The sequence below is a fragment of the Bombina bombina genome, chromosome 1 (genome assembly GCF_027579735.1).
Source record: "Bombina bombina isolate aBomBom1 chromosome 1, aBomBom1.pri, whole genome shotgun sequence".
Classification (NCBI taxonomy): Eukaryota; Metazoa; Chordata; class Amphibia; order Anura; family Bombinatoridae; genus Bombina; species Bombina bombina.
In genome coordinates this window covers 1110351831-1110375323 of record NC_069499.1, presented here as the reverse complement: position 1 = coordinate 1110375323, position 23493 = coordinate 1110351831, and the positions used below count along the sequence as shown (strand labels likewise).

Sequence of the window (23493 nt, the reverse complement as noted above, 5' to 3'; positions counted from 1 at the left end):
ATAGCTGGTTTAAACAATTTTGCAGCATTTTGAAAGCCTAGTTTACCGATTTCATTTTCTTTTTTTCCATGGAGCGTGAAGCACAACTTTTATACAAAATCAGGAGGGGGTTAACCGTAAACATCTTGATATTTAATATAAATATTTAGTTATGCGTAATGAAATAACTTTGCAATATACTTTAATTTTTTATTTTGCACACTTTTCATTTCATGTTTAGTTCTGATAGTTCAGGAATTTGTAATTCTCAGAATTGGAAATTCACCCTGCAAACTTCTCAAGGCTAACCCTGCTACATATATTTCCCTAATTGACTTTAAATGATAACATTTACAAAACAATGGATTTTATACTAACATAAACGTGACTAGCTTTGTCTGCAGACTCAAGGCCGTATTGGCTCCTCCAGAAAATGCAAATGGCAAGTTTGGCTATTGGGAAAACAATTGCATTTAAAAGGATGTTAATTTGTTTTAAATTCCAGTATAAAAAAAAAAAGTTTGGTTTTCTTATTAGAAGCCATTATTAGAAGGCATTTATTGCTAACACTAACTCTGTGGCACAATAACGTAGGGCTGCAACAACTAATCGGTAAGATTGATCAAAAAAATAGTTGTCAAAGAATCTCATTATCAATTAGGTGGTCAGCGATTAGTTGGTTAATTGCACAGCCCCAGCTGCTTCAATCCGATGAACTCCGGCACATGGTATTGTGCAAACATTTTTATTTATTTTATTTTTTTCTATCCAATTAATCAGATGATTATTGTCAGATTAATCGGATAGAAAAAAGATTAAAAAAAAAAATAAATTCAATTTTTTTTGCGCAATCTTAGTTGCAGTAGATCATCAGATTAAAGCAGCTGGTACTGTGCAACTGACCAACTAATCGCTGACCACCTAATTGATAATGAGATTTGTTGACAACTATTTTTATGATCAAACTTACCGATTAGTTGTTGCAGCCCTACCATAACGCCCACTGTTCTTTGCATGGGGGCAAATCCGTACCAGTAGTGCTGTACACCTTTTTTTTTTTTTTTTTTTTGCAGATTTGTGCAAAATTATTTTACAAAATCTTCTGCACTGGCTCCTTTAAAACTCTTCACTGGCTTGTTTTTCCATAGAAACTCAGTTTAAAATGGGACCCATCTGTTAAACCCTAGTTCACTTCTGTTCTGCTTCAGGTGAAGATATGGGTGGCGAGGCAACTTGCAGCAGACTTTGTGCCTCTCTATGCAGCATGTACATGGGATATTTTCAGAAAAGAATTACAGCAAAACTAAGCACAAATTGAATGTATACTGCTATCTTTTAATAGTCTTTTCTCAAGATTTAGTTTGGGATGAATTTTTAATGAAGTTGTTAAAGGACCGTTAAATACAGTAGAATCGTATAATCAGCAAGTGTATTATAAAAATAAAATGCAAATAAGCAGTAGATTTCTTTTCTAAGAAATCTCAAAATGTTGTTTCATTTGCTGGCTCTCTATATCATTTGACCGCACCAGCATTGCACAAGCTCAGTAGAAGCTGGTGCATCAAAGTGTGCATATAAAAAGACTGCTCAATTTTGATGATGGAAGTAAGTTAGAAAATCTCTTAAAGGGACATTAAACCCTTTAAGATAATATAAAATGATAAATCGTGTGTGACAGTGGATATAAAAAGTCTACACACCCCTGTGAAAATGTCATGTTTATGTGATGTAAAAAAATGAGACAAAGATAAATCATTTCAGAACTTTTTCCACCTTTTTAAGTAGAAATAAAAAAATAAAATAATATGGTTGCCTAAGTGTGCACACCCTTAAACTAATACTTTATTGAAGCACCTTTTGATTTTATTACAGCACTCAGTCTTTTTGGGTATGAGTTTTTCAGCATGGCACATCTTGACTTGGCAAGATTTGCCCACTCTTCTTTGCATAAACACTCCAAATCTGTCAGATTGTGAGGGCATCTCTTGTGCACAGCCCACTTAAGATCACCCCACAGATTTTCGATTAGATTCAGGTCTGGGCTCTGACAGGGCCATTCCAAAACTTTAATCTTCTTCTGGTGAAGCCATTCCTTTGTTGATTTGGATGTATGCTTTGGGGCGTTGTCATGCTGAAAGAAGAAGTTCCTCTTCATGTTCAGCTTTCTAGCAGAAGCCTGAAGGTTTTGTGCCAATATTGTCTGGTATTTGGAACTGTTCAGAATTCCATCTACCTTGACTAAGGCCCCAGTTCCAGCTGAAGAAAAACAGACCCAAAGCATGATGCTGCCACCAAAATGCTTCACTGTGGGTATGGTGTTTTTTTGGTTATATGCAGTGTTGTTTTTGCGCCTAACATATCTTTTGGAATTATGGCCAAAAAAGTTTAATCTTGGTTTCATCAAACCAGAACACCTTTTGCAACATGCTTTTGGGAGACTTCAGATGTGTTTTTGCAAAATTTAGCTGGGGTTGGATGGGTTTGTTTTTGTAAGAAAAGGCTTCCGTCTTGCCATTTTACCCCATAGCCCAGACATATGAAGGATACGGGCGATTGTTGTCACATGCACCACACAGCCAGTACTTGCCAGATATTCCTGCAGCTCCTTTAATGGTGCTGTAGGCCTCTTGGCAGCCTCCCAGACCAGTTTTCTTCTCGTCTTTTCATCAATTTTGGAGGGACGTCCAGTTCTTGGTAATGTCACTGTTGCACCATATTTTCTTCACTTGATGACTGTCTTCACTGTGTTCCATGGTATATCTAATGCCTTGGAAATTCTTTTGCACCATTCTCCTGACTGATACCTTTAACAATGAGATCCCTCTGATGCTTTGGAAGCTCTCAGTCGCAACCTACAGAAAAATCCATGGTTCACAAAGAAAATGTCAGGAAAGACCTACTAGAACAGCTGAACTTTATTTGGGGTTAATCAGAGGCATTTTAAATGATGGCAGGTGTGTACTGACTCCTATTTAACATGATTTTGAATGTGATTGCTTAATTCTAAACACAGCTACATCCCCAGTTATGTGCACACTTATGCAACCATATTATTTTTCTTTTTTTCATTTTACTTCACTCCACCTAGAAGTTTGTTTGTTTTTCAATCAAGTTGTACAGTTTATAGGTCACATTGAAGGTGGAAATAGTTCTTAAATTATTTATTTATCTTTGTCTCATTTTTTTTACATCACAGTAACCTGACATTTTAAGAGGGGTGTGTAGACTTTTTTTTATATCCGCTGTATATAGGTGTGTGTGTGCATCATGCTATCTAGCATTTTAGTGTTTAATTTCCCTTTTAAAACTGCGTACTCTACCAGAATCGTGAAAGTTTAATTTTGTCTTTAGTGTTCCCTTACAATACATGTTAAAGGTATATATCCCCCTGTTTCCCCCTCGCCTAAAGAAACTACCACATTCCAAGTTTCAGTTCTTTCAGAATTAACAGGGCATGTGTGTAACAAATATTCTTCTTTTCTCTATGTTGACCTGCTTGTGACCTCTCTCCTAGGTGACACATGCCACCAACCAGATTGTGATGAACTGCGCAGACATTGACATCATCACTGCATCTTATGCCCCAGAAGGTGATGAAGGTAAGAAATGAAGCCGGAAATTTTATGAAAAAGAGGTGTTGGCATAAGTTTGCCACTTTATAAATGCCATTTATGACATGTTTCTTGCTATGTTCATGTGTTGTGCTCAAATCCAAGCAGTAACTTTAGAGGCCAATATCTTTATTTGTTGTATAAAAAAAAAAAAAATCTGTTCTTGACTGTCCCAGATTTGCCTTTTTTTTTTTTTTTTTAATCAGCTAAGTCACCCCAGCCATAAGAATACAACTATGTTCAAGAAAGTAAAAAGCTGTCCAGGCCTCCACCATGGTAAAAACATGCTGGTTTCCACACTGTATGCATCACACTGTCCTAGGAATGGCATTAGGGCTGGGCGATATGGGCAAAAAAAATTTGAGATTTCGATTTTATTAACAATTTTCTTATAAATGACCAACACCTTCATTTTCTTCCTAATGGGAAAGAGTCCACATTCATTACTTGTGGGAAATAAGAACCTGGCCACCAGGAGGAGGAAAAGACACACAAGCCAAAGGCTCAAATACTCCTCCCACTTCCCCTATCCCCCAGTCATGCTTTGCCTTTCATCCCAGGAGGTTGGCAGAGAAGTGTCAGAAGTTTTATTTTTTTAATTTTTACATAAAGTTCATCTCTCATGGAGGGTAGTACTCTTCACAATGGGACAGGAGTTTTAAGTAGTCCTGTTAGTCTCTCAGTGAGGACCTGGGCGAATGTTAGTCCGGAGATGCAGTGGGAGATCTCTCTGCAACACCATCCCGTATTACTCGTATTAACAGCTCCTCTAGCACTTGGTGTTGCCGATCCTTCGCTTCGCTACCTGCTGTCTTCTCTCGAGTCCATGACGGAGGCAACGCTACTATCCGTCACATTTGAAGGGACGTGCTCCTGTTCCACGGCGTAGATTCCGGTAAGATCGTTTCATTTTATCAATATGAATGGAATGTTATGTGAAAGATAGGTATGGGTCTCAGTGAGACTCCTCTGTACGGATCTGGGAATCATGGGATAATTCCTTCCTTAGGGGGGATTTGTGAATAGGGTGGGGTTCCTTAATCATGTTTCTTATGTGATCTCCCTGCTTTGTGTAGTGGGTATTGGCTCTGGGGCTGAGACAGGAGTATTGCTTTGAGTTTTAGTGGGGCCTAGTTGCCGCCTTTGGCACGCTTTTTTGGGGAATTTACGGTTCACCTTATGACCGGGCGTTGTTAACGCTGGGTCTTTACGCTTCCGCATTCCTGACTGTGTTGCGACAAGGTCTTTCTGCTTCGTTTGGATCTGGTAATACAAGGTCAGGTGTCAGGTGCCATTTGTTTTTGTATATATAGTCCTATTTCTCCAACATAGGTGTGTCCGGTCCACGGCGTCATCCTTACTTGTGGGATATTCTCTTCCCCAACAGGAAATGGCAAAGAGCCCAGCAAAGCTGGTCACATGATCCCTCCTAGGCTCCGCCTTCCCCAGTCATTCTCTTTGCCGTTGTACAGGCAACATCTCCACGGAGATGGCTTAGAGTTTTTTAGTGTTTAACTGTAGTTTTTATTATTCAATCAAGAGTTTGTTATTTTAAAATAGTGCTGGTATGTACTATTTACTCTGAAACAGAAAAGAGATGAAGATTTCTGTTTGTAAGAGGAAAATGATTTTAGCAACAGTTACTAAAATCGATGGCTGTTTCCACACAGGACTGTTGAGAGGAATTAACTTCAGTTGGGGGAACAGTGAGCAGACTTTTGCTGCTTGAGGTATGACACATTCTAACAAGACGATGTAATGCTGGAAGCTGTCATTTTCCCTATGGGATCCGGTAAGCCATTTTTATTACAGAAAGAAAAAAAGGGCTTCACAAGGGCTTTTTAAGACTGTAGACATTTTCTGGGCTAAATCGATTTATATATAAACATATTTTATACTCCATAGCCTTGAGGAATTATTTTAATCTTGGGAATTATGTAAAATAACCGGCAGGCACTATATTGGACACCTTATTCTCTAGGGGCTTTCCCTAATCATAGGCAGAGTCTCATTTTCGCGCCTGTATTGCGCACTTGTTTTTGAGAAGCATGACATGCAGATGCATGTGTGAGGAGCTCTGATACATAGAAAAGACTTTCTGAAGGCGTCATTTGGTATCGTATTCCCCTTTGGGCTTGGTTGGGTCTCAGCAAAGCAGATACCAGGGACTGTAAAGGGGTTAAATATAAAAACGGCTCCGGTTCCGTTATTTTAAGGGTTAAAGCTTCCAAATTTGGTGTGCAATACTTTTAAGGCTTTAAGACACTGTGGTGAAATTTTGGTGAATTTTGAACAATTCCTTCATACTTTTTCGCAATTGCAGTAATAAAGTGTGTTCAGTTTAAAATTTAAAGTGACAGTAACGGTTTATTTTAAAACGTTTTTTGTACTTTGTTATCAAGTTTTTGCCTGTTTAACATGTCTGAACTACCAGATAGACTGTGTTCTGAATGTGGGGAAGCCAAGGTTCCTTCTCATTTAAATAGATGTGATTTATGTGACACAAAATTTAGAGAAAATGATGCCCAAGATGATTCCTCAAGTGAGGGGAGTAAGCATGGTACTGCATCATCCCCTCCTTCGTCTACACCAGTCTTGCCCACACAGGAGGCCCCTAGTACATCTAGCGCGCCAATACTCCTTACTATGCAACAATTAACGGCTGTAATGGATAATTCTATCAAAAACATTTTAGCCAAAATGCCCACTTATCAGCGAAAGCGCAACTGCTCTGTTTTAGAAAATACTGAAGAGCATGAGGACGCTGATGATATTGGTTCTGAAGGGCCCCTACACCAGTCTGAGGGGGCCAGGGAGGTTTTGTCTGAGGGAGAAATTTCAGATTCAGGGAAAATTTCTCAACAAGCTGAACCTGATGTGATTACATTTAAATTTAAATTGGAACATCTCCGCGCTCTGCTTAAGGAGGTGTTATCCACTCTGGATGATTGTGAGAATTTGGTCATTCCAGAGAAACTATGTAAAATGGACAAGTTCCTAGAGGTCCCGGGGCCCCCCGAAGCTTTTCCTATACCCAAGCGGGTGGCGGACATTGTAAATAAGGAATGGGAAAGGCCCGGTATACCTTTCGTCCCTCCCCCCATATTTAAAAAATTGTTTCCTATGGTCGACCCCAGAAAGGACTTATGGCAGACAGTCCCCAAGGTCGAGGGGGCGGTTTCTACTCTAAACAAACGCACCACTATACCCATAGATGATAGTTGTGCTTTCAAAGATCCTATGGATAAAAAATTAGGTTTGCTTAAAAAGATGTTTGTTCAGCAAGGTTACCTTCTACAACCAATTTCATGCATTGTTCCTGTCACTACAGCCGCGTGTTTCTGGTTCGATGAGCTAGAAAAGGCGCTCAATAATAATTCTTCTTATGAGGAGATTATGGACAGAATTCGTGCTCTCAAATTGGCTAATTCTTTCACCCTAGACGCCACTTTGCAATTGTCTAGGTTAACGGCGAAAAATTCTGGTTTTGCTATTGTGGCGCGCAGAGCGCTTTGGTTAAAATCTTGGTCAGCGGATGCGTCTTCCAAGAACAAATTGCTTAACATTCCTTTCAAGGGGAAAACGCTGTTTGGCCCTGACTTGAAAGAGATTATCTCTGATATCACTGGGGGCAAGGGCCACGCCCTTCCTCAGGATAGGTCTTTCAAGGCCAAAAATAAACCTAATTTTCGTCCATTTCGCAGAAACGGACCAGCCCCAAGTGCTACGTCCTCTAAGCAAGAGGGTAATACTTCTCAAGCCAAGCCAGCCTGGAGACCAATGCAAGGCTGGAACAAAGGAAAGCAGGCCAAGAAACCTGCCACTGCTACCAAGACAGCATGAGATGTTGGCCCCCGATCCGGGACCGGATCTGGTGGGGGGCAGACTCTCTTTCTTCGCTCAGGCTTGGGCAAGAGATGTTCTGGATCCTTGGGCGCTAGAAATAGTCTCCCAAGGTTATCTTCTGGAATTCAAGGGGCTTCCCCCAAGGGGGAGGTTCCACAGGTCTCAATTGTCTTCAGACCACATAAAAAAACAGGCATTCTTACATTGTGTAGAAGACCTGTTAAAAATGGGAGTGATTCATCCTGTTCCATTAGGAGAACAAGGGATGGGGTTCTACTCCAATCTGTTCGTAGTTCCCAAAAAAAGAGGGAACATTCAGACCAATCTTAGATCTCAAGATCCTAAACAAGTTTCTCAAGGTTCCATCGTTCAAAATGGAAACCATTCGAACAATTCTTCCTTCCATCCAGGAAGGTCAATTCATGACCACGGTGGATTTAAAGGATGCGTATCTACATATTCCTATCCACAAGGAACATCATCGGTTCCTAAGGTTCGCATTCCTGGACAAGCATTACCAGTTTGTGGCACTTCCGTTCGGATTAGCCACTGCTCCAAGGATTTTCACAAAGGTACTAGGGTCCCTTCTAGCGGTGCTAAGACCAAGGGGCATTGCAGTAGTACCTTACTTGGACGACATTCTGATTCAAGCGTCGTCCCTTCCTCAAGCAAAGGCTCACACGGACATTGTCCTGGCCTTTCTCAGATCTCACGGGTGGAAAGTGAACGTAGAAAAAAGTTCTCTATCTCCGTCAACAAGGGTTCCCTTCTTGGGAACAATAATAGACTCCTTAGAAATGAGGATTTTTCTGACAGAGGCCAGAAAATCAAAACTTCTAAACTCTTGTCAAATACTTCATTCTGTTCCTCTTCCTTCCATAGCGCAGTGCATGGAAGTAATAGGTTTGATGGTAGCGGCAATGGACATAGTTCCTTTTGCGCGCATTCATCTAAGACCATTACAACTGTGCATGCTCAGTCAGTGGAATGGGGACTATACAGACTTGTCTCCGACGATACAAGTAAATCAGAGGACCAGAGATTCACTCCGTTGGTGGCTGTCCCTGGACAACCTGTCACAGGGGATGAGCTTCCGCAGACCAGAGTGGGTCATTGTCACGACCGACGCCAGTCTGGTGGGCTGGGGCGCGGTCTGGGGACCCCTGAAAGCTCAGGGTCTTTGGTCTCGGGAAGAATCTCTTCTACCGATAAATATTCTGGAACTGAGAGCGATACTCAATGCTCTCAAGGCTTGGCCTCAGCTAGCAAAGGCCAAGTTCATACGGTTTCAATCAGACAACATGACGACTGTTGCGTACATCAACCATCAGGGGGGAACAAGGAGTTCCCTGGCGATGGAAGAAGTGACCAAAATCATTCAATGGGCGGAGACTCACTCCTGCCACTTGTCTGCAATCCACATCCCAGGAGTGGAAAATTGGGAAGCGGATTTTCTGAGTCGTCAGACATTTCATCCGGGGGAGTGGGAACTCCATCCGGAAATCTTTGCCCAAATTACTCAATTGTGGGGCATTCCAGACATGGATCTGATGGCCTCTCGTCAGAACTTCAAGGTTCCTTGCTACGGGTCCAGATCCAGGGATCCCAAGGCGACTCTAGTAGATGCACTAGTAGCACCTTGGACCTTCAAACTAGCTTATGTTTTCCCGCCGTTTCCTCTCATCCCCAGGCTGGTAGCCAGGATCAATCAGGAGAGAGCATCGGTGATCTTGATAGCTCCTGCGTGGCCACGCAGGACTTGGTATGCAGACCTGGTGAATATGTCATCGGCTCCACCATGGAAGCTACCTTTGAGACGAGACCTTCTTGTTCAAGGTCCGTTCGAACATCCGAATCTGGTCTCACTCCAACTGACTGCTTGGAGATTGAACGCTTGATCTTATCAAAGCGAGGGTTCTCAGATTCTGTCATTGATACTCTTGTTCAGGCCAGAAAGCCTGTAACTAGAAAAATTTACCACAAAATATGGAAAAAATATATCTGTTGGTGTGAATCTAAAGGATTCCCTTGGGACAAGGTAAAAATTCCTAAGATTCTATCCTTTCTTCAAGAAGGTTTGGAGAAAGGATTATCTGCTAGTTCCTTGAAGGGACAGATTTCTGCCTTGTCTGTGTTACTTCACAGAAAGCTGGCAGCTGTGCCAGATGTTCAAGCCTTTGTTCAGGCTCTGGTTAGAATCAGGCCTGTTTACAAACCTTTGACTCCTCCTTGGAGTCTCAATTTAGTTCTTTCAGTTCTTCAGGGGGTTCCGTTTGAACCCTTACATTCCGTTGATATTAAGTTATTATCTTGGAAAGTTTTGTTTTTGGTTGCAATTTCTTCTGCTAGAAGAGTTTCAGAATTATCTGCTCTGCAGTGTTCTCCTCCTTATCTGGTGTTCCATGCAGATAAGGTGGTTTTACGTACTAAACCTGGTTTTCTTCCAAAAGTTGTTTCTAACAAAAACATTAACCAGGAGATAGTCGTGCCTTCTTTGTGTCCGAATCCAGTTTCAAAGAAGGAACGTTTGTTGCACAATTTGGATGTTGTTCGTGCTCTAAAATTCTATTTAGATGCTACAAAGGATTTTAGACAAACATCTTCCTTGTTTGTTGTTTATTCTGGTAAAAGGAGAGGTCAAAAAGCAACTTCTACCTCTCTTTTTTTTTTGGATTAAAAGCATCATCAGATTGGCTTATGAGACTGCCGGACGGCAGCCTCCTGAAAGAATCACAGCTCATTCCACTAGGGCTGTGGCTTCCACATGGGCCTTCAAGAACGAGGCTTCTGTTGATCAGATATGTAAGGCAGCGACTTGGTCTTCACTGCACACTTTTACTAAATTTTACAAGTTTGATACTTTTGCTTCTTCTGAGGCTATTTTTGGGAGAAAGGTTTTGCAAGCCGTGGTGCCTTCCATCTAGGTGACCTGATTTGCTCCCTCCCTTCATCCGTGTCCTAAAGCTTTGGTATTGGTTCCCACAAGTAAGGATGACGCTGTGGACCGGACACACCTATGTTGGAGAAAACAGAATTTATGTTTACCTGATAAATTACTTTCTCCAACGGTGTGTCCGGGCCACGGCCCGCCCTGGTTTTTTAATCAGGTCTGATAATTTATTTTCTTTAACTACAGTCACCACGGTATCATATGGTTTCTCCTATGCAAATATTCCTCCTTTACGTCGGTCGAATGACTGGGGAAGGCGGAGCCTAGGAGGGATCATGTGACCAGCTTTGCTGGGCTCTTTGCCATTTCCTGTTGGGGAAGAGAATATCCCACAAGTAAGGATGACGCCGTGGACCGGACACACCGTTGGAGAAAGTAATTTATCAGGTAAACATAAATTCTGTTTTTTCTTTGTGGGTTAACCATGGAGGATTCTTAAGCTGAGACGGTCATTGATTCCGATTCTTCCCCTTGTGAGGAAGGTGCTTCAGCCCCACTGACGCAGGTTTATCAGTCCTGTCTCCTGTGCCTTCTTAGAGCACCTGGTTCCTCGGGCTTGGGGAACCAGGGGCCTATTGAGCCTTCAGCCTCTGGGGGTTCTGTCCCTCAGATGCGGGTTCCCAACAGCACCCTTCCTCTACATTTGCGGGTGACCCTAATGTTAATTCTCCCTCTGCACAGGGTGGTTTGTTTCCCCTGGAGATTTCCGCTTCAATATATTGATGGCGCTGGTTCGCCTGCAGGACACGGGGGTTTCTGCGCGGTTGTGTTCTTGCCCGGCTTTCCTGGGTGTCCAGACTTCGGGTGGGTCTATTCAGTCTCCTCCAGAGGTGAATATTCCTCCATGTTGCACCTTTAGTTATCGGATGGCGCGGCTGCGCGTTCTACTCCGTTATCTTTTCGACTTATTGGGGGACCCTATCTATCAGTCGGGGAATGTGTCCTTGAATGGTGCTTTGAGCTAGACTATTGGGATTGTAGATCGTCTCCTGTCGGTTGCTTGTCCTTTCCCAGAGTTTTTTTGACGGATGCCTTCGGCTGCCTTAATTTCTTTCATCCGGTTAGGATATTTTTGTTTTTTATTTAATTATTCCTTTGGGAATTTCTGGGATGGACTTGCTGTTTACTTCCTTGTAAGTTGTTCGCGGACTGTTTGGTCAGGAGTTTGTGTGCTCTTTGTTGGGTTGTCCGTTAAGCCTGTTGCGCCTGGTGGGTCCCGCGGGACCTTGAGTGTTTTTCTTTCATCATTATATTGTTTGTTTTCGCGTGCCACTCTATTCCCGGGGCTTCCGCCAAGTCGCTTCTGGCTCTCCTTTCAGGGGCGGGGCCTTCTCTGGTAGAGCGCTTTTGGGCCTTGGTCTTCTTGCTACCCTTGGGGTGGTTTAGGCGCCTAGGGTCTCTGGACCTCGTTTCATTATGCTTTTAATGGATCCCCTTCGTGGATTTGCAGTGGAGCGCTTAATCTACCCTGTGACTTGCCATGCAAGGGCCTAGTTCGCCTTCGCTACTGGAGGTCACTTCTAGTTGGAACCCGGTTTTATGGGGTCGCCTTGTTTCGGTTCTGGTGTTTTTCCAGAATTTTATCCACCCTCTTAGGGTTGGGCGCCGACGTGGGACCCTAGTTTCTGAATGTCGCAGAGTTTGGCTCTGTGTCGTGGGTTCTATCGCCTTGAAATTGGTTTTGCGTTTTTTTCGTGGTCCTTTCTTAGGGTTACGCTAGAGTGCCCGTTTTTTTTGGGCTCCTTTCTCGGGTGAGGAGTGTCTGACCGGAATTTTGGTTGGGCTCCTCTTCAGGTCTATTTGTGGATCTGGGTTAGGACTGGGGTTCCGTGTGGTGTTGGTATAGCTCAGTCTATACATGTCCCGGTTCTTCCCTCCGGTATGCGGGTTGCGTCTGGAGGGGGTCCTTCCTTTTCTCTCTTTAGAGAGCCTGGTCCCCCTTCTTATGGCTGCTCGGTGTTTTTGTTTTCTGGACTTCCTTTGGGGTCCTTTGTTCTGGTGCTCTGACCTTGCATCAGCATTCCTGTGTAGTGCCTTGGTAAGGGTCACTTTGTCCTCATATCTTCCACAACTGTATCTGTTGTGGGGCCCCGAGATTGTTACCTTGGGTAGTCTGTGCTCCTTTGGGGGCTGGCTTGTTTTGGGTTAGTTTTTGACTCCTGTCGAGTTCTCGGTCTGGGGTGTAAGGTTTCCCTTGTCCTCCATCTTCCTTTGGAGGATTTTTGTCTCTCTGGGTGTGTTTCTATTTGTCCCTGGTTCAGGGATGGAGAGGCCCTTGGCAGTGGGCTTCTGGGGTTGGTGTTACTCTGGCTCTGGTGGGACTCTGCCCGTGTTTCTGGTCATCCTCTTTGAGGTGGCTGGTGGTGGTTACTCCCTCTCGTTCAAGGTGGGGGGGACTCTGCCTCTGGTCTTTTCCCTGTCGACAGGTTGGTCTTCCGTGTGTGGGCGGTCCTCGTTGCAGCGGTTCTGTGGTAGTTGAGGACGTCCCCAGTTATCTCAGGATCCTAAGCTGTGGTTCTGGTCATCTCTTGACTTTTCAGTTGCCTCTTTTGGATGCAGTGGGTTGATGTGCTGTCTAGAGCTCTCGGGGGGGTGTTTGCATCTCCAGCTGCGGGGTTCTTGTAGGGAGGCGCCTAGGTCTCTTTTTCGGTTTGAGGTGAACTGCTTGGTTCCCTCCAGCCGGGGAGCTGGACAAGGGTTTTCTTTCATGTAATTAGCAAGAGTCCATGAGCTAGTGACGTATGGGATATACATTCCTACCAGGAGGGGCAAAGTTTCCCAAACCTCAAAATGCCTACAAATACACCCCTCACCACACCCACAAATCAGTTTTACAAACTTTGCCTCCTATGGAGGTGGTGAAGTAAGTTTGTGCTAGATTCTACGTTGATATGCGCTCCGCAGCAGGTTGGAGCCCGGTTTTCCTCTCAGCGTGCAGTGAATGTCAGAGGGATGTGAGGAGAGTATTGCCTATTTGAATGCAGTGATCTCCTTCTACGGGGTCTATTTCATAGGTTCTCTGTTATCGGTCGTAGAGATTCATCTCTTACCTCCCTTTTCAGATCGACGATATACTCTTATATATATATATACCATTACCTCTGCTGATTTTCGTTTCAGTACTGGTTTGGCTTTCTACAAACATGTAGATGAGTGTCCTGGGGTAAGTAAGTCTTATTTTCTGTGACACTCTCTAAGCTATGGTTGGGCACTTTATTAAAAAAGTTCTAAATATATGTATTCAAACATTTATTTGCCTTGACTCAGGATGTTCAACATTCCTTATTTTCAGACAGTCAGTTTCATATTTGGGATAATGCACTTGAATCAATTATTTTTCTTACCTTAAAAATTTGACTTTTTTCCCTGTGGGCTGTTAGGCTCGCGGGGGCTGAAAATGCTTCATTTTATTGCGTCATTCTTGGCGCGGATTTTTTTGGCGCAAAAAATCTTTCTGTTTCCGGCGTCATACGTGTCGCCGGAAGTTACGTCATTTTTTGACGTTCTTTTGCGCCAAAAATGTCGGCGTTCCGGACGTGGCGTCATTTTGGCGCCAAAAGCATTTAGGCGCCAAATAATGTGGGCGTCTTATTTGGCGCTAAAAAAATATGGGCGTCGCTTTTTGTCTCCACATTATTTAAGTCTCATTTTTCTTTGCTTCTGGTTGGTAGAAGCTTGTTCCTTGGCATTTTTTCCCATTCCTGAAACTGTCATTTAAGGAATTTGATCAATTTTGCTTTACATGTTGTTTTTTCTCTTACATATTGCAAGATGTCTCACGTTGCATCTGAGTCAGAAGATACTTCAGGAAAATCGCTGTCTGGTGCTGGAACTACCAAAGCTAAGTGTATCTGCTGTAAACTTTTGGTAGCTGTTCCTCCAGCTGTTGTTTGTATTAATTGTCATGACAAACTTGTTAATGCAGATAATATTTCCTTTAGTAATGTACCATTACCTGTTGCAGTTCCATCAACATCTAATGTTCAGAATGTTCCTGATAACATAAGAGATTTTGTTTCTGAATCCATCAAGAAGGCTATGTCTGTTATTCCTCCTAGTAAACATAAAAAATCTTTTAAAACTTCTCTTTATAAAGATGAATTTTTAAATGAACATCATTCTGATTCTAATGACTCTTCTGGTTCAGAGGATTCTGTCTCAGAGGTTGATGCTGATAAATCTTCATATTTATTTTTAATGGAATTTATTCGTTCTTTACTTAAAGAAGTACTAATTGCTTTAGAAATTGAGGATTCTGGTCCTCTTGATACTAAATCTAAACGTTTAGATAAGGTCTTTAAATCTCCTGTGGTTATTCCAGAAGTTTTTCCTGTTCCTGGTGCTATTTCTGAAGTAATTTCCAGAGAATGGAATAATTTGGGTAATTCATTTACTCCTTCTAAACGTTTTAAGCAATTATATCCTGTGCCGTCTGACAGATTAGAATTTTGGGACAAAATCCCTAAAGTTGATGGGGCTATTTCTACCCTTGCTAAACGTACTACTATTCCTACGTCAGATGGTACTTCCTTTAAGGATCCTTTAGATAGGAAAATTGAATCCTTTCTAAGAAAAGCTTATCTGTGTTCAGGTAATCTTCTTAGACCTGCTATATCTTTGGCTGATGTTGCTGCAGCTTCAACTTTTTGGTTGGAAACTTTAGCGCAACAAGTAACAGATCATGATTCTCATAATATTATTATTCTTCTTCAACATGCTAATAATTTTATCTGTGATGCCATTTTTGATATTATCAGAGTTGATGTCAGGTTTATGTCTCTAGCTATTTTAGCTAGAAGAGCTTTATGGCTTAAAACTTGGAATGCTGATATGTCTTCTAAATCGACTCTACTTTCCATTTCTTTCCAGGGTAACAAATTATTTGGTTCTCAGTTGGATTCTATTATCTCAACTGTTACTGGTGGGAAAGGAACTTTTTTACCACAGGATAAAAAATCTAAGGGTAAAAACAGGGCTAATAATAGTTTTCGTTCCTTTCGTTTCAACAAAGAACAAAAGCCTGATCCTTCATCCTCAGGAGCAGTTTCAGTTTGGAAACCATCTCCAGTCTGGAATAAATCCAAGCCTTCTAGAAAAGCAAAGCCAGCTTCTAAGTCCACAAGAAGGTGCGGCCCTCATTCCAGCTCAGCTGGTAGGGGGCAGGTTACGTTTTTTCAAAGAAATTTGGATCAATTCTGTTCACAATCTTTGGATTCAGAACATTGTTTCAGAAGGGTACAGAATTGGTTTCAAGATAAGACCTCCTGCAAAGAGATTTTTTTCTTTCCCGTGTCCCAGTAAATCCAGTGAAAACTCAAGCATTTCTGAAATGTGTTTCAGATCTAGAGTTGACTGGAGTAATTATGCCAGTTCCAGTTCTGGAACAGGGACTGGGGTTTTATTCAAATCTCTTCATTGTACCAAAGAAGGAGAATTCCTTCAGACCAGTTCTGGATCTAAAAATATTGAATCGTTATGTAAGGATACCAACGTTCAAAATGGTAACTGTAAGGACTATCTTGCCTTTTGTTCAACAAGGGCATTATATGTCTGCAATAGATTTACAGGATGCATATCTGCATATTCCGATTCATCCAGATCATTATCAGTTCCTGAGATTCTCTTTTCTGGACAAGCATTACCAGTTTGTGGCTCTGCCGTTTGGCCTAGCTACAGCTCCAAGAATTTTTACAAAGGTTCTCGGTGCCCTTCTGTCTGTAATCAGAGAACAGGGTATTGTGGTATTTCCTTATTTGGACGATATCTTGGTACTTGCTCAGTCTTTACATTTAGCAGAATCTCATACGAATTGACTTGTGTTGTTTCTTCAAGATCATGGTTGGAGGATCAATTCACTAAAAAGTTAATTGATTCCTCAGACAAGGGTAACCTTTCTGGGTTTCCAGATAGATTCAGTGTCCATGACTCTGTCTTTGACAGACAAGAGACGTCTAAAATTGATTTCAGCTTGTCGAAACCTTCAGTCTCAATCATTCCCTTCGGTAGCCTTATGCATGGAAATTCTAGGTCTTATGACTGCTGCATCGGACGCGATCCCCTTTGCTCGTTTTCACATGCGACCTCTTCAGCTCTGTATGCTGAATCAATGGTGCAGGGATTACACAAAGATATCTCAATTAATATCTTTAAAACCGATTGTACGACACTCTCTAACGTGGTGGACAGATCACCATCGTTTAATTCAGGGGGCTTCTTTTGTTCTTCCGACCTGGACTGTAATTTCAACAGATGAAAGTCTTACAGGTTGGGGAGCTGTGTGGGGATCTCTGACGGCACAAGGAGTTTGGGAATCTCAGGAGGTGAGATTACCGATCAATATTTTGGAACTCCGTGCAATTTTCAGAGCTCTTCAGTCTTGGCCTCTTCTGAAGAGAGAATCGTTCATTTGTTTTCAGACAGACAATGTCACAACTGTGGCATACATCAATCAAGGAGGGACTCACAGTCCTCTGGCTATGAAAGAAGTATCTCGAATTCTGGTTTGGGCGGAATCCAGCTCCTGTCTAATCTCTGCGGTTCATATCCCAGGTATAGACAATTGGGAAGTGGATTATCTCAGTCGTCAAACGTTGCATCCGGGCGAATGGTCTCTTCACCCAGAGGTATTTCTTCAGCTTGTTCAAATGTGGGAGCTTCCAGAAATAGATCTGATGGCGTCTCATCTAAACAAGAAACTTCCCAGGTATCTGTCCAGCTCCCGGGATCCTCAGGCGGAAGCAGTGGATGCATTATCACTTCCTTGGAAGTATCATCCTGCCTATATCTTTCCGCCTCTAGTTCTTCTTCCAAGAGTAATCTCCAAGATTCTGAAGGAATGCTCGTTTGTTCTGCTGGTAGCTCCGGCATGGCCTCACAGGTTTTGGTATGTGGATCTTTTCCGGATGGCCTCTTGCCATCCGTGGGCTCTTCCGCTAAGACCAGACCTTCTGTCGCAAGGTCCTTTTTTCCATCAGGATCTCAAATCCTTAAATTTAAAGGTATGGAGATTGAACGCTTGATTCTTGGTCAAAGAGGTTTCTCTGACTCTGTGATTAATACTATGTTACAGGCTCGTAAATCTGTATCTAGGGAGATATATTATAGAGTCTGGAAGACTTATATTTCTTGGTGTCTTTCTCATCATTTTTCTTGGCATTCTTTTAGAATTCCGAGAATTTTACAGTTTCTTCAGGATGGTTTAGATAAAGGTTTATCCGCAAGTTCTTTGAAAGGACAAATCTCTGCTCTTTCTGTTCTTTTTCACAGAAAGATTGCTAATCTTCCTGATATTCATTGTTTTGTACAAGCTTTGGTTCGTATAAAACCTGTCATTAAGTCAATTTCTCCTCCTTGGAGTTTGAATTTGGTTCTGGGGGCTCTTCAAGCTCCTCCTTTTGAACCCATGCATTCATTGGACATTAAATTGCTTTCTTGGAAAGTTTTGTTCCTTTTGGCGATCTCTTCTGCCAGAAGAGTCTCTGAATTATCTGCTCTTTCTTGTGAGTCTCCTTTTCTGATTTTTCATCAGGATAAGGCGGTGTTGCGAACTTCTTTTGAATTTTTACCTAAGGTTGTGAATTCCAACAACATTAGAGAAATTGTGGTTCCCTCATTATGTCCTAATCCTAAGAATTCTAAGGAGAAATCGTTGCATTCTTTGGATGTTGTTAGAGCTTTGAAATATTATGTTGAAGCTACTAAGTCTTTCCGAAAGACTTCTAGTCTATTTGTTATCTTTTCCGGTTCTAGAAAAGGCCAGAAAGCTTCTGCCATTTCTTTGGCATCTTGGTTGAAATCTTTAATTCATCATGCCTATGTCGAGTCGGGTAAAACTCCGCCTCAAAGGATTACAGCTCATTCTACTAGGTCAGTTTCTACTTCCTGGGCGTTTAGGAATGAAGCTTCGGTTGATCAGATTTGCAAAGCAGCAACTTGGTCCTCTTTGCATACTTTTACTAAATTCTACCATTTTGATGTATTTTCTTCTTCTGAAGCAGTTTTTGGTAGAAAAGTACTTCAGGCAGCGGTTTCAGTTTGAATCTTCTGTTTATGTTTTTCATTAAACTTTATTTTGGGTGTGGATTATTTTCAGCAGGAATTGGCTGTCTTTATTTTATCCCTCCCTCTCTAGTGACTCTTGCGTGGAAAGATCCACATCTTGGGTAGTCATTATCCCATACGTCACTAGCTCATGGACTCTTGCTAATTACATGAAAGAAAACATAATTTATGTAAGAACTTACCTGATAAATTAATTTCTTTCATATTAGCAAGAGTCCATGAGGCCCGCCCTTTTTTTGTGGTGGTTATGATTTTTTTGTATAAAGCACAATTATTCCAATTCCTTATTTTATATGCTTTCGCACTTTTTTCTTATCACCCCACTTCTTGGCTATTCGTTAAACTGATTTGTGGGTGTGGTGAGGGGTGTATTTGTAGGCATTTTGAGGTTTGGGAAACTTTGCCCCTCCTGGTAGGAATGTATATCCCATACGTCACTAGCTCATGGACTCTTGCTAATATGAAAGAAATGAATTTATCAGGTAAGTTCTTACATAAATTATGTTTTTTTGTCTGTGGCTGCACTATGGCGTGTTACTCAGTCGTGTCTGTGGTTTTCTGTTTCTCGAGATAATTTTTATTCTTTCGGTCTCCAGCTTGGTCGCGTTTGGCTGTTTTTGCCCCCTTTTTTTTTTTTTTTTTTTTTTTTTTTTTCCTGGCATCTAGTGAGGCTTTCTGGAGTCTCACAAGATAGTTGATCTGTCTTTTGGAAGACAAGATTCTGGTTCGTTATCCCTCTACCTTGCTTCTTACTTTGGGGAGTTGTTTTTCATGGTTCCCTTATGGGGGCGTGTGTATGGAATCTGCCTTTGAACGATAGTGCGCTTCAAGTCTTGTTGGCTTGGTGTTGCATGTGGTTTTTATTTTATTTTTTTGCTCCCTTTTTTGGATTAAGTGGGACTTTTTATTTATGGGATGTGGTTCAGTCCAGGTGCCCTCAGATTAGGCCGCCTCTTGCCCTCCCGTTCTTGCCATTCAGTGTCCTCTTTGGCTTGGGTATAATTTTCCCACAAGTAATGAATGCGGCTGTGGACTCTTTCCCATTAGGAAGAAAAACATTAATTATGCTTACCTGATAATTTCATTTTCTTCAGTGGGAGAGTCCACGCCCCACACCCGTGTTTTTTGTTGTTTTTTTTATGCGTTTTTTTGTGTAGTGTCTTCTGGCACCCTTTCACATTGATATTTATTCCACTGGTCCTTGTTCCTCGGTAGAATGACTGGGGGGGATAGGGGAAGTGGGAGGAGTGTTTGAGCCTTTGGCTGGTGTGTCTTTGCCTCCTCCTGGTGGCCAGGTTCTTATTTCCCACAAGTAATTAATGCGGCTGTGGACTCTTTCCCACGGAAGAAAATGAAATGATCAGGTAAGCATAATTTAGTTTTTTCAATAAAATTTTTATTTAAGACTACAGAATCTTAATGTACATGTTTCTGAATGTCCAATACACTCTGGGAGCATAAAAATACAAACCACGTGTGTGTATATGTGTGTATGTGTATATAAACTGCAGCAAAAAAAGAACAAATCTGGACAGATAAACAGTGCAGATAGAGTTTATTTGCAAGGTAGTAGATAACAGGAACAGCTCAAACCATCTGACATGTTTCGCGCATGTTCACATGCGCTTCCTCAGAGATGGTGGTTTGGGTGACACAGGTGAGCCTAAATAGGCTGGTGTAGCCAATTAGATGAAAGTGGGATGATCTTAAGTAACAGGTAGATCATAAGGGCTCAGCTGTGAATACCAAACTTTTTTTAACTCTATAGGGTGATACACTGTAGAATCAGTGAACATATATTATACAATACAAAATCACAATAGTCTGATCTTGACAACAAGATTAGACAAAAGAGAGAAACATTATTACACAAAATAATAAGAATAAAATAAGTGCTTTGAAACGATACTTTGTTCTATTGAAAAATAGATAAAAAAAGATAATGCCTAAGTATATTATAAAAAATTTTTAGTACAAAATGTGTACTAATCAGTAAACAAACACTTAAAAAAATGAATGAAATAAGAAAATAAAATGAATAAAAAAGTGTGTGTATGTATATACACACACACACACACACACACATACATACATACATACATACATACACACACACACACACACATACATACATACATACACACACACACACACACACATACATACATACATACACACACACACACACACACACACACATACATACACACACACACATACATACACACACACACATACATACACACACACATACATACACACACACACACATACATACACACACACACATATACACACACACATACATACACACATATATATATATATATATATATATATATATATATATATATATATATATATATATATATATATATATATATATATATATATATATATATATATACTATTATATCAAAAGTCTTTATTGAAACATGTTAAAAAACACTCCAGAAAGCATCACAGGTACATCCACAACAGAAGGTCCGCTAACATGTTTCGGCCCTCAGGCCGTAATCATAGCTAAAGGACAATGCACCTGAGCCCTTAAAAAGCACCAGGATAACCCTGATTGGGTAAAAACAAAATTGCAAGTTGTGATGTAACTTAACTCCGAGTACCTATACATAGTTAATGTGCTTGTTACATAGTTAATATTAAACCACTACATAAAAATGCTGAATGAGCGCACATCATATTGAAATAATTACTTATGTTTATATATAGAAAAATAGCAATGCTTATTTAAGCCGTAGTGTGTGTGTGTGTATATATCTCAAATGAAGCAGTTCAGTTTTCTACTATCAATTATTCATATTGCATATATGTGAATGAAATGGGGCTATTATGTCTGCCATTATTAATTATCTCTAATAAGAGAAAATTATAATATTGACGGTAATGTTAATAATCAAAAACTATAGCCCCAGACATTAACATATAAAAATACAAACACACAAGTATGAAAATATATATATATATATATATATATATATATATATATATATATATATATATATATATATATATATATATATATATATATTTTTATATATATATATACACATACACTAAAAGAGAGGATATGCAATCATGTACAATACTTTGTCCATACATGGAATATAAACTATCAAGACAAAAAGTTCAGCACCATCTAGAAATTCAATGTAACATATAACAAATGGGGCTTTTAATATTCCATCATAGATGAAAATGAATACATTTCGTCTCGAGTATAACGTACATAATTACAATTTGAGGAAACGGTAATAGTAAAAGACTAAGGCAGGCTGCCAAAGAAGAGGGAAAAATTGCCTGCAATAGAGTCTCAAACTCTATTGCCAATAATTAATTAGGTCATATTCTGAATTCAAACCAGTGGGTACACGAGTTTGAAAATCCAGAACATTTCCCTCTTCTGTAGCAACCTGTCTCTATCCCCTCCTCTCGGAGGACAGGTGACCCATTCAATGGCCTGCCATCTCAATGAGTTGACACTTTTTTGGTGACATTTCGCAAAATGTTGAACCAATGGTGTAGATGCTACACCAGCCTGTATTGTAGATAAATGGTTACAAATTCGAACTTTGACCTCAGTGGTTGTGAGTCCAACGTACTGTAAATGGCATAAAGTACAACTCAACACATATATAACATATGTGGAGGTGCACTTCAAACGGGTTTGAATAGCAAAGGATTCTCTTGTAACCTCTGATGTAATGCTATCTGAAGGGAGAACAAATTCACATACCCTGCATTTATTAAGACATTTAAAAATGCCTCTATGTATGAGCCAGGAACTCTGTTGTGTGTTAATCTTAGGGAGGACAGATGGTGACAACAAATTCCCTAAAGTGGTCGTTTTTCTGTAGGATCAGCGTAACCCTTGTGAAATACAGTTTTCCAGCTTATCAGCAGCTAGAAAAGAGAAATGTTTCTCGACTATACTGCATATTTCCGTGTATTCTTGACTATACTCAGTGACAAAGGTGACTCCTTTGTGCTCACTATCAATTTTGTTGGTTTTTCCTAAGAGTTTAGACCTATCCATCAAATCCACTTGTCTCCTAGCCTTGTTAATCACGTTAGTACTGTAGCCACTATTCCTAAGCCTCTTGGCTAAATCTTGTGACTGTTCAGCATACTTACGTGGGAGGGAGCAATTACGTTTGACTCTGATGAACTGGCCTTTGGCCACTGCATGAGGTACATGCCTAGGATGGCAGCTATTCGCATGTAACAGTGTTCCCAGTTATGGGTTTCCTATATATCTCTGTCAAGACCCTTCCATCATCTGTACCTTTGATGGTAATATCCAAAACGTTAATATCATTATCCCTTAATTCACTGGTAAATTTAATCCCAATATTGTTAGAATTAAGATAGTCGACAAAAGATGTAAACTGGGACTCACTCCCCTTCCACACAAATAGCAGGTCGTCTATATAGCGGCCATAAAAATAAATCATTTCTCTAAAAGGATTACCTTCTCCATAGACGTGGGACAGCTCCCACCAACCCATAAAAAGGTTGGCATAGGAGGGGGCAAACTTGGCCCCCATAGCTGTCCCACGTCTCTGGAGATAGATATTGTCCTCAAAAGAAAAATAATTATGTGTAAGCAAGTATTTCAGAACTCTTAGAATGAAATGTCTGAAACTGGTAGAAAAATCAGAATAGTGTTCCAAAAAGAAATCAACTGCTGTTAAACTCTCCTCATGAGGGATGGAGGTATAAAGTGCTACTACATCAATTGTAGCCCACTTATGACAGTTACTGCTCCATTTTAAATTGTCAAGGGTATAGATTACACTTTTAGTGTCTTGTATGTAACTATGCAAGTTTTGTACCAAGGGTTGTAAAAGGCTATCAACCCACTGAGAGACATGTTCCATCAAAGAGTCAATGCCACTTACTATTGGAAGACCCCTAACCTCTGTTAGGGATTTATGTATTTTGGGTAAATGGTGGAAGATGGGCACTACTGGATTTTCAACTACCAAAAACTCAAAGGTCTTTCGGTCTTAGTGCCCATCCTCCAACCCA

At 40.9% G+C, this 23493-nt stretch overlaps 1 protein-coding gene across 1 annotated transcript in view; it reads left to right on the top strand.

The window, feature by feature from the left end:
* Positions 1 to 23493, top strand: part of NPEPPS (aminopeptidase puromycin sensitive) — a 471919-nt gene that overhangs the window by 52481 nt on the left and 395945 nt on the right. Inside the window, exon 2 of the mRNA XM_053697681.1 lies at positions 3494 to 3578. Coding sequence (XP_053553656.1) covers positions 3494 to 3578 — 85 coding nt within the window. The remainder of the gene's footprint in view (positions 1 to 3493; positions 3579 to 23493) is intronic.